The sequence below is a fragment of the Hylobates moloch genome, unplaced genomic scaffold, assembly GCF_009828535.3.
Source record: "Hylobates moloch isolate HMO894 unplaced genomic scaffold, HMol_V3 SCAFFOLD_15, whole genome shotgun sequence".
NCBI classification, from domain to species: Eukaryota; Metazoa; Chordata; class Mammalia; order Primates; family Hylobatidae; genus Hylobates; species Hylobates moloch.
The window spans coordinates 12043212-12055367 of record NW_026652290.1 but is presented as its reverse complement, the minus strand read 5'-3'; the positions used below and the strand labels follow the sequence as shown (position 1 = coordinate 12055367).

Sequence of the window (12156 nt, the reverse complement as noted above, 5' to 3'; positions counted from 1 at the left end):
CTTCCCGTCCTCTGACATGCTGAGTAATAGCAACTCACTGGGAAAGCAAGGCCAGAAGGGAGACAGAGCCGAAGACATGAATGAAAGCATGTTTTCTGAATGGGGGATGGTTTGCTACTCACTTGCACTTCTAGGATAATCATGCAGGGAAACGAAATTCAGGCTCATATGATCTAGGGCTGGACTTGTCAAGGCAGAAATAAGCAGAGGATGCTCATGAATACTGATATCTACATACCATAATGGCAAGACAAGAATTTAAAGAGACAGGGAGACCACATCAAATAAAAAGAATTGCATGTAAATAACAGAGATAGGGCCAGGCATGGTGGCTCACGCCTGTAATCCCAGCACTTTGGGAGGCTGAGGCAGGAGGACTGCTTGAGCCCAGGAGGTCGAAATTAGCCTGGGCAACATAGCGAAACCCTGTCTCTATTTTATAATTAAAAATAATAACAACAGAGATGGGAATGGATCAGTGTGACTTCCCAAATACAGGTGAGCATATGGCCAGGTAGGAAACTTTCAGACGGCAAGCCTTCTCAGTTAAAAATGGTTAAGAATCATCCCTCTTCACCAACCCAGCAAATTCTCACTTAAGAAAATAGTATCGATGTTTAAAATTCTGAACTGAAAAGATGTATCAACACTTGTCTAGACAGTAAAGAAATACACACTATCGTGTAGTTCATAGTATCTTACTGATCAAAAAGATCAAAGACCTCAGGGCAATTTTGCATTCCCTTTTTTTTTTTTTTTTTGAGATAGAGTCTTCCACTGTCACCCAGGCTAGAGTGCAATGGTGAGATCTCGGCTCACTGCAACCTCCGCATCCCAGGTTCAAGTGATTCTCCTGCCTTAGCCTCCCGAGTAGCTGGGATTACAGGCACACACCACCACGCCCGGCTAATTTTTGTATTTTCAGTAGAGACGGGGTTTCGCCATGTTGGCCAGGCTTGTCTTGAACTCCTGACCTCAAGTGATCCACCTGCCTCGGCCTCCCAGAGTGCTGAGATCACAGGCATGAGCCACCACGCCTGGCCTTTGCATTCACTTTAATCCCTGAAATATACTATGTTGGTATACCCATAGTCATACTGTTTTATTTTTACAGAAAGAAATCTGCCCACAAAATCTTTCCAGTTGTATTCTGCTGATCTCAACAACTGAACTGAACACAACTCCACAGACATTTGTAAACTGTAGAAGGGAAATCAAATTTTTCAGTACTGCAAGTGGAAAATAAACAACAAAGAAGAAAAGGAGAATTTCTTAGTAAAATCTTCTACCAAACATTCCCTTAAACAACTCTGGTTTCTCTGCTGATTGCCCTCTGTAAAGTCATCTCGAGTGGTGTTAAAAAATGCAAACAATTTTAAAATGTTATGTTTTGTCACAGTAGAGCCATGTGCTCTATCACCTGCTCTCTCCCCTCAAAATAGCTGAATTAACTTTCTCTGAAGTCCAAAGAAGAGCTTGCGAACAGCTAGAGCAAGTGGAAACGGGATAATCTGAACAAACAAAACTGGCTGTTCCAAAGCTCCTGCTTCACCAGGCACTAACTGGGTTGCTGAGACGTAGAGACAAGCTCTGGTCCCACACAAGGGCAGCGGTACATCTGTGAATAGGCTGGTTTGCAACTGGCTCACCCGTACAACCAGTTCATTTTCTAAATGGAAACAAATCCAAATGCACAAACCCACTGCCATCCCAACGTACTGCTGACTTTGCTGTGTGGTTGAACAGAACTGACTTTGCTTGAAAAGGAACTTATGGGTTCCATGTCACCTGATTCTAAAAATAAAACACTTCCATTACTGTTGGACATTCTTCAAAAAACTTTGGTATCTGAGTAATAGTCATCTTCAGGCAACACATTAGCTCGCTGAAATTTAGAAGAAAATAACATTTACTGAAATAGAATTGATCCACTGGCATAGTTAGTGGGCACATAATGGCTCTGACCTGAAGAGAAGTTTCTGGAACACCTTTAAGTCTTAAAAGATTGGCCTTGCAAAATCCAAGATCTCTTGGACAAATAAGCTTGGGAAATGTTGCATGCCACAGCTCCCTTTGGAGATTCACAATGTCCATTAGAATAGGAAAGGCTCTGAGAAGTCCTGTAATTATGAAATCTGTTTAGCTCTGTATAGTCCATCCCTTACTTAATGGGCTGTGCACCATCTTGAATGGTAGTTATAAATGGTTCTAGACTGCTTCCATCTAAATTCTCTAGAACTGTGAAGATTTTTGAGCTTGGTCGTTCTGGCTCTATGATGACACCGGTCTCACATAATCTTCTTTGTTTTGGGGGTTTTTTGTTTGTTTGTTTTTTGTTTTTGAGACAGGGTCTTGCTGTCACCCAGGCTGGAGTGCAGTGGCATGATCCCGGCTCACTGCAACCTCCACTTCCTGGGTTCAAGGTCAGCCTCCTGAGGAGCTGGGATTACTGGCACGCGTCACCATGCACAGCTAATTTTTGTATTTTTAGTCGAGACAAGGTTTCGCCATGTTGGCCAAGCTGGTCTCGAACTCCTGACCTCAAGTGATCCGACTATCGCGGCCTCCTGAAATGCTGGGATTACTGGCATCAGCCACCACACCTGGCCTTACTGTCCTCTTCTCCCTAAGGGTGCTTTTCAGGCCCGTGTCTAATTGCTGCCTTGCTCATCAGTGCCCCCAACTGGAAGACTGTTTCTTTGGCCTGGTCCCTAAAGAAAGGATACTTCCCTTTTTCTAAAATAAATTATGTACTGCACTAGATAGCCAGGGTTAATTGTGATACACAGATAAAAGTTATTTCCTAACCCGCTAACTCCTGACTCCATGGCCTCAAAGAAGAGACTCTTAGGGACTTTCACCCTCTTAGCTTACATCGTAGATGAGATAGCCAGATTTTTTTCTTTAATTTCCTAACAAGCCCAATCCTAGAGGTCTGGTATAATAAACATCATCTTCCCTGGACTTGTCCCTGTGTTCCTAGTTATGAAATACAGTGGTTTGTACTGCCCCTTGGCCGGGACTCAGGGGAAGGTGCGGGGAAGAAAGGCTTAAGAAGGGAGATAGGGCTTGTGAGGAATGGGGGTCACTGGTCTCTAAACACAGCACCCATCAGCTCTTTGGATTACTGGGGGAGCTTGATAAGGCCCAGACTGTGAGTGCAATTCCTATCCCAGACAGTTTAGTGGCTTTCAGAAAAATACTTCAATCTCCCCATGGCCACTGCTGGGCAGATAACCTGGGTTCACCGGGGGTGACTAATGACAGACTCTCAGCTGTGAGCAGCCTTTCCTCTCTTTCTTGGCTCTTCCAAACCAGCCCTGAGTAATCTCTCTCTCATAGTGGCTCAATACGATTTGAGATTCTCATGCAAGAGTCATTTCATCCTCCCTGGTCTGTTGCAATTTTATTTTTCCACCTCTTTCATCTAAATAATTTAAAATGTTGGGTAACATTGACAACCCGTCTGCCTTTGCTTCTGTCATTCTAACTAACACAAAGGTGCATCCCATTTCTCCTCTCTTGTGGATTCTTATTAAGAGAGATGCCAGTGGAGAGGGGTGGTCATGGCAGCAAAATATATACACCAAGTGTATACTCTAGGTCCCTGCTATCAATTTCCTGTAACTTAAGTTTTCAAATTCCTACAAACAAGAAGAAAATCCTTTGTTCTTCATTAGTACCAAGGCTGAATTGATACTGCTGATTTATGCTCATCTAAAAGCGCAGACTTTTTCTTTTTTTTTTTTTTTTTTTTAATCTCTAGAAAAACAAAATCAACTCCTTTGGAAGGCAGCCAGTCTCCTCAGGCACCTTTCTTTGCAGACTTTACCAACTTCAGAAGAACCCACCAGTTTGGAAGAACTGGTTGAATGGTCTGTCCTCTGAAACTGTCATTGTGTTGTTCTTTGTTTACTGTATAATTAAGTTTTTTTTTTTCCCATAAGCAAGCTAAAGATGTTTCTCCCACTTCCTGGACAAATGGCATTTCCACATAATTCTAAACACACGCAGTCACTCACGGTGATGAAAAAGCTCTTATGTCTTGATAAATGTGTAGTGCTGAAACCCTAGATTACTCTAAATAGGCTTCTTTGCCTGGGCTTTGTCACGAATGAGGGCAGCATGAGGTCTGAGTAATAGGCTAAAAAGTCAGATATAAGACCTAGGGGATCCTAGGATAGACATCCTTGTGCTCTGGACTAATGCTTTCCAAGAAGAGACATTGGTTTGGAGGTTTCTGAGCCCTCGGGGCTGCCTCTCTGAGGAAAGGAAGGGCACCGTGATCCTAACTGGGGCTCTGACCTTGGGGAAGTTTTGCTTTGGGGCACAGAACAGGAACTATGGAGCTTGGGAAAGACAGCAAGAAGAGGTATTTAGGATTAAAGGATCAGGGGATAAACAGCACAATTCAAAAGCATTTAAAACAGGAAAAAAGACTAAGGCAATTGAAAGCATCTGTCATAAATCCTGGGTGCAGACTCTGTAGTCAGAGTCAAGGGTGGGTTCTGCCACCAGGGCTGTCGTGGGCAGAGAGCGTGAGAACACTGCTGAATCTGAGTCAAGAGGCGGCAGCTTCAAAGCGCACACTGCGGGCCCGGAGGAGGGCACTAGAGCCAGAGAGAAAAATCCGGATCCCCTTGTCACCAGGGAGATGGAAAGAAAAGCTGTCCTATATTTGGGATGGAAAATAAAAGTGAACTAGCCAGGAACAATGTGACCTCCTCACAGAGAATTAAATCTAGACCTTGATCTGACATTGAAAACACCACGACCTGCCCTCCATGTGTCCAGGTGGCCAGGATCCACCTCCATCACTTGCCCACTGGGCCCAGAAGGAGCATGCTATGGGCCGAACTGTGTCTCCTCCAAATTCCTATTTTGAAGCCGTAATCCCAAATGCAATGGTGTTTGGAGGTGGGATTTTGGGACCTAATCAGGTAGGGATGAGGTCACAAGGGTGGGGCCCTCATGATGGGATTAGTGCCCTTCAAAGACGAGACCAGAGAACTTGCCCTGTCTCTGCCATGTGAGGGCATAGCAAGAAGATGGCCACGTGCTTACCAGGAAGACAGCCCTCACCAGGAACCCAGTTGGCCAGCACTTTCAGCCTCTGCAACTGTGAGAAATAAATGTCTGTTGCTTAAGCCCCCCGGTCTGTGGTGTTTCATTAGAGCAATATGAGCTAAGACAGAACAGGCCTCTGCAGGGGGAGTTGTACTGTCCCTTCAGGTCCAGCCCAAATGCGACCTTCTCTGAGAAACCTCCTCGTATTTGTCCCTGGCAGAATCCCTCTCTCCTTCCTACAATCCTCTGTTTGCACTTCAACTCTAACACTTACATGCAACACAGGTCTTCCTTAAAATGCTGACAGTTATGTATTCATCTGCTACCACCTAATTTTCCCCAACTCTGCCTAACTCATTCCATTCCACCTCCTGAGCCAGTCCTAACTGAGGCAGGAAGGCTCTTGGAGTGGTCCCATCAGTGCATTTGACTGTTGGTCTCAGACCTGTCCATTGAGCTGGACAAGCTCTGAGCTGAGCTGCCAGCAGAGATTCAGACCAGATGGCTGAATCTCTGGTCTGGCCTTAGAGTTCCTATGGCATGTCAATTGTAGGATGGGTTCCCATGTTATACACTTCCGGCCCCCTCCCTTCCCTTGGCCCATCAGTGTGCCCTGTTCTCATGACTGATTTTTGTATTTGAGTCTCTGAGACCAGTTCTTCCACACCACCATCTCTCTCCCATAAGGTTGCCAGACAAAATATGAGACAACAATCTTTTGGCATAATTATGTCCCATGCAACATGGGGGACATTCTTATACTAAATATTATTTACTGTTTATCTGAAAATTCAAAGTTACCTGGACATTCTGTATTTTCACTTACTAAGGTTGACAACCTTATCTCCCCAGCACCATGATACTGAGTAACCTGCTTGAGTGCTATGTACTTTTTTTCCTGTCTCCCCCTTTGGGGACTGTAGCCCTGTCCCCAAAACTCAAGGCCCCAGTGCAGAGGCCAGAACCCTTCCTTTCACACTGCAACTGCTTTATCTGGTTGGATTCCCCAGAGCCACTGATTCTGCCCTCTGGTCTGAATCTCTGCTGGCAGCTCAGCTCAGAGCTTACCAAGCCCAGTGGACAGGTCTGAGGCCAGCTTGTTTCCTTGGCTAAGTCCCCTCTTGTCTCCAGAAAAGCCCAGGACTTGCTGATGACTGCCAGGCTTTGACTGGAATGTCCAGCTATTTCCAACCAGATTGTGACCCCAAATGGCAGAGATAATTGCTCAGTTATGCCATCTAGCATGATGTTTTGTACCTCACTGATGCCTAATAAATAACCATTGACTTTATTTTTTAATTTTTTATTTTTGAGATGGACTCTCACTCTGTTGCCCAGGCTGGAGTGCAGTGGTGTGATCTCAGCTCACTGCAACCTCTGCCTCCTGGGTTCAAATGATTCTCCTGTCTCAGCCTCCCAAGTAGCTGGGATTATAGGCACCCGCACCACACCCAACTAACTTTTTTTTTTTTTTTTTTTTTTGTATTTTTAGTAGATACTGGGTTTCACCATGTTGGCCAGGCTGGTCTGGAGCTCCTGACTTCAAGTGATCCACCCGCCTCGGCCTCCCAAAGTGCTGGGATTACAGGTGTGAGCCACTGCACCCAGCCCAAAGTCTATCTCTTGATGATTATGCAGTTGCTAGAAGCAATGAAACTAGGGGGTAGTGTTGGTGGTAGGGAACCATTTAATTGCCTGCCGTATACAGGCAGTGTGCTAACAGCTTTCTATGCATTATATTTAGGGTTGGCAAAGTTGCCTGGGGGACAAATCTGACCTGCTGCCTGGGCAAATATGACCATGCTAATTTGTTTACACACTATCTAAGGCTGCTTTTGCAGTGACAGAGACTATATGACTCACAAAACAGAAAACATTTACAATACGACCCTCTAAAGAAAATGTTTTCCAATCCAAGGGTAGACCATTGAATCCTTCTGCTACTATCTCTAGGAAGGAGGGATTATTCTAATTTCAGAAAAGAGGAAACAGGTTCAGAAAAGTTAAGATGCTTGTTCTAGAGCAAAGGTTCCCCTGCTTCTAAAATTTTACGTTTGCATTTTGCCATAAAATTGCCTCTTTTTTCAAAGTTAGGGACATTGCAGGGGGAAATACTATATATATTCCTATCATTTCAAAAAAGAAAAGATATTTTAATATCCGAGTATGATGGGATATAATTACCAACAGTACTTTGGATGAAATAAATTTAATCTTATGAAAATCTCTGAATACTATTCCTGTTTTTTCTTCATTCTGCAGAGCACTGGTGAGAACATAGTCAAGGACCAGCGTGAATTCAAGAACTGACAGTTGGGAGCCACTCGCTTAGGAATTCTGGCCAGTGAGTGGCAAAACCAGGGGACAGCCAAGCCTTTCTGATGCCAAAGCCTGTGCTGGGACCATTTATCTATCTAGAATTCGTGTGTTCATTCTGTCATTCAATAACTATTGACTGAGCACCTACGATGTGTTGGGTACTGTGCTCCTGCCCAGGGCATGACAAATCATTTTCTTCCATTTCTCTCACCACCTCTCTATCCTTTGGCTATTTGGATTGAAACCAAAAACTCGACTCTTAACACAGCTCAGAAAATCATAACTATTAGCCAGGGGCAGTGGCTCATGTCTGTAACCCCAGCACTTTGGGAAGCCAAAGTGGGCGGATCGCCTGAGGTCAGGAGTTCGAGACCAGCCTGGCCAACATGGTGAAACCCCATCTCTACCAAAAATAAAAAAATTAGTTGGGCTTGGTGGTGCACACCTGTAATCCCAGCTACTTGGGAGGCTGAGGCAGGAGAATCGCTTGAACCCTGTAGGTGGAAGTTTCTGTGGAGCCAAGATCATGCCACTGCACTCCAGCCTGGGTGATGGAGCAAGACTCCATCTCAAAAAATAAAAAATAAAAATCATAAACTATTTTCTTGTTGTGATAGGTTGACCTGTTAGCTGCTCGGGAAAATGATCTAAATGAAAATACCACAACTCAATGATATTATAGGTTCTGTCTTTTTTTCTTTCAGTCTAAGTAATAACCCTAGAGGCTCTTAAGAAAAGAAGAAATTTTATCAAGACACAGTGACTGCCCAACCCAGATCTCTGTTGTGCAAAATAGTTTGCACATGTGCCTCTTCACTTTCAAGCTTCTCCAACAAGGAATCAGGACACAGTCCATGAGTAAAAGCCCCACCTTCCATTGACAACTACCATCATCTCTTTAATATCACGTTGCTAGAAACTGTTCTTCTATTATAGTGAACTATCACCAACAAAGCAGTCAAGCTATTTAAAAATTACAAGCAAAGGCTGATTACATAAAGTGACTATCAAGGCACTTTAAATTAGGATTCACATTCTTGAACAAATGAGAACATTCAAATTATTGCATTATATATAACGATGCAATAGCCTACATTTAAATATTTCTGACTCTGAATTATTCCCCTTTTTAAAAATTATTACATTGATAAGACAAGTAATACAAGAGACATTCCAATTACTCCACTGATCATAGACAGAATGTTCAAAAATAATTAAATGAAACTTACTGTGTATTCTGTTTCCACATGTTCATTTGAAGAAGAGGGGAAAGAAAAAAGAGACAAAAGATGATTTAGATCATGCTTATATGCAATATAAAACCACAGAACTAACAAATACTGATGAACTATAATTACGAAAGATGTACTAATGAAACTTTCATAAATACTGAATGTCTCCACGTTTGCACTGAAATTCTTTCATGATACTTACGTGGTTGGGCTGATAAGAACAGTAAGACAAGATTCAATTAGCCTATAGGCTTGTGGCTAATTAAAAACCAAAGAGTTGGCATTATAAAAGCAAATGAAAGACTAATAATTCCAGTGGAGTATTTCATTAACCACAAAGGAAATCTTTTAAGTGGAAAAGCAGCTTTTGTAACCAATAAGAAGAGCTTGTTATCGATGATGTTGAGGTGGGATTTCAAATTTTGGTGTGTTTGAGGGCAGGAACCAAACCTTCTGAGTTTTTTTGACCAAAGTTTCTAGGACAGTATTCAGTACAAAGAGTTTATTGTCATCGCATTGCAAGTGAGAGGGAAATTGACCTTAAATATTTTCATATTATCTAATAGCAAAGGAAGTCATCTGGGGGCAAAGAGAGATCCAACAGAATCTTTTATACAAATTATAGTCAAAATTGGGAGTGGTAAAAACAAACAAGTCGTAATAAGCAACTTGTTTATAGACAAATTATACCCCTAAATTACTTGGGAATTATTGAGGAAACAGGGAAATAAGAATCATAAAACCTCTGGAAATGTCTCCATAAAGATCTTCACCTTCCTTCTCCATAAACTTTTTTTTTTTTTTTTTTTTTGACAGAGTCTCGCTGTGTCGCCCAGGCTGGTGTGCAGTGGTACAATCTTGGCTCACTGCAACTTCCACCTCCTGGTTTTGTATTTTTAGTAGAGACAGGGTTTGACCACGTTGGCTAGGCTGGTCTTGAACTCCTGACCTCAAGTAATCCACCGGCCTAGGCCTCCCAAAGCGCTGAGATTACAGGAGTGAGCCACTGCTCCTGGCCCTCCATAAGCTATTTATTTTAACTCTAAGAAGGAAGATGGAATGGCTTAGCTTAACCTCCCTGTCACCTGCCATCTCTGTGTCTGTGTTAGAAGTGTTGATGACCTACAAGTAAGAAACCAAAAAAGGAGACGGATACTACGGGGCTCCCACAAGGCCCTGCTTGGATAATCAACTGTAAATCAGTGAAATTCAACTACGCTATGTCCTTGCACACACTACATGTGGCATATGGTTGTACTAAGGACTTACCTGTAATTGTGTAGGGATAATAGTTCCAAGCCTTCTCTGTCACATAAAATATTTTGGGCACAACAGCTCTAGCCCAACTAGGCAGTTTGCTAAGAGGAAAGAAAGAAAAAAGACAATTGGAGTCTGTTCAGAGTCTCACCACACTACCACATCTTTCTGGATAAAATGCTGGAGAAATCAGGGGGATTCTGGGGCATCTCTTTTCTCCACAGCTGCCCCTTCCCCATCTCTTTGGTCTTTGTCATAGTTAATTGCTTCCCGTGCATATTCAAGTACTCTCAAAATGTGTAAAGACAGAAGGCTACAGCCTGGTGGGGGACTCCATCAGACTGTCATCCTGTCCTCTTTGGATTTGCAAAGACATGAGAATTCAGGGCCTGAAGGGTTCCATGTTTGGAGGGTTGGCCAGCCTGACCTTTGACTCCTAGGAGTGGTATCATGGAATGTTTAAGCCTAAACACTGGCAGGGAGAGGAAGCTAATCTTAGAGATAGACGTCAGCCTAAGCAACCCATACAAGTGACCTTTCGAAAATGGACAAAAGCAACAGAGCAGCAACTTAAGAGATAGGAAGAAGAACAAAATACAGTTGTAGTGGGTTGAATTGTGTCTGCCCCAAAAGATAGATCCACATCTTAACCTCCAGTAACTGTGAATATGACCTGATTTGAAAATAGGCTCTTTGCAGATGTAATTAAGTTAAAGATCACAAGATGAAATCATCCTGGATTTAGGGTAAGCCCTAACTCCAATCACTGGTATCCTTATAAGAGAAAGGAGAAAGAGATTTGAGACTCAGAGACACACCGAGGGGATGGCCATGCGAGGACAGAGGCAGACATGGGAGTGATGTTGCCGCAAGCCAAAGAACACAAGAAGCTGGGACAGAGGCACGGGACAGATTCTCTCTCAGTTTCCCCAGAAGAAAACAACACCTTGATTTTGGGTTTCCGGCCCCCAGAACTGCTAGAGGATAAATCTGTGTTGTTTTAATCCACCTAATTTGCAGCAATTTGTTTTGGAAAGTTGTTAGAAAGCCTATAAAATGACACAGCCATTCCTCTGGAGAAGTCATTTGCAGAAAACAAATTCTCAAAAGGCACAGGTCCCAGGGTCTTTTGCAAACCAGAAAGCAATGAAGTTTTGTTTTTCTTCAGAGGCAAACCTTAGAGAATAGTGCAGCCCCAGCTAATTCCTTAAATATTATATTGAAATACATAATATTTCTATTCCTTAAGATATATCTGCATGATTTCACTTGTTTGTTTTTTTTTTTTTTTTATTATACTGCACAATGTGCAGGTTTGTTACATATGTATCCATGTGCCATGTTGATTTCCTGCACCCATTAGCTCGTCATTTAGCATTAGGTATATCTCCTAATGCTGGTCCATGAGTTCTCATTGTTCAATTCCCACCTATGAGTGAGAACATGCGGTGTTTGGTTTTATGCAGCCAGAAAACACATGAAGAAATGCTCATCATCACTGGCCATCAGAGAAATGCAAATCAAAACCACAGTGAGATACCATCTCACACCAGTTAGAATGGCCATCATTAAAAAATCAGGAAACAACAGGTGCTGGAGAGGATGTGGAGAAATAGGAACACTTTTACACTGTTGGTGGGACTGTAAACTAGTTCAACCATTGTGGAAGTCAGTGTGGCGATTCCTCAGGGATCTAGAACTAGAAATACCATTTGACCCAGCCATCCCATTACTGGGTATATACCCAAAGGAGTATAAATCATGCTGCTATAAAGACACATGCACACGTATGTTTTGTTTTGACACGGAGTCTCGCTCTGTCACCCAGGCTGGAGTGCAGTGGCGCGATCTCAGCTCACTGCAACCTCTACCTCCCGGGTTCACGCCATTCTCCTGCCTCAGCCTCCTGAGTAGCTGGGACTACAGGCACCCGCCACCACGCCCGGCTAACTTTTTGTATTTTTAGTAGAGACGGGGTTTCACCGTGTTAGCCAGGATGGTCTCGATCTCCCGACCTGATGATCCACCCGCCTCGGCCTCCAAAAGTGCTGGGATTACAGGTGTGAGCGATTGCGCCCGGCCCATGATTTCATTTTTATCCCAGCCCGATAACCAAGGGTTTCTGTCCTTCCAGAGGCTACCATTTGCTACTTTTCTACTCTGGGGCCTATAGCTAAGCATCTGCGCCGCTCATGTCTAGCAGTCGATCGCATCCAGGGAGACGACGTATACTCTCAGCTCCTTAGCTACATGTTGGAAATAAGAAACATCGGCCGGGCGC

General features: G+C 43.3%; 1 protein-coding gene across 1 annotated transcript in view; it reads right to left on the bottom strand.

The window, feature by feature from the left end:
* Positions 1-12156, bottom strand: part of PITPNC1 (phosphatidylinositol transfer protein cytoplasmic 1) — a 320302-nt gene that overhangs the window by 136215 nt on the left and 171931 nt on the right. Inside the window, exons 3-4 of the mRNA XM_032178375.2 lie at positions 9888-9976; positions 8616-8623 (exon numbers count right to left, since the gene is read on the bottom strand). Of these exons, the coding sequence (XP_032034266.1) occupies positions 8616-8623; positions 9888-9976 (97 nt within the window). The remainder of the gene's footprint in view (positions 1-8615; positions 8624-9887; positions 9977-12156) is intronic.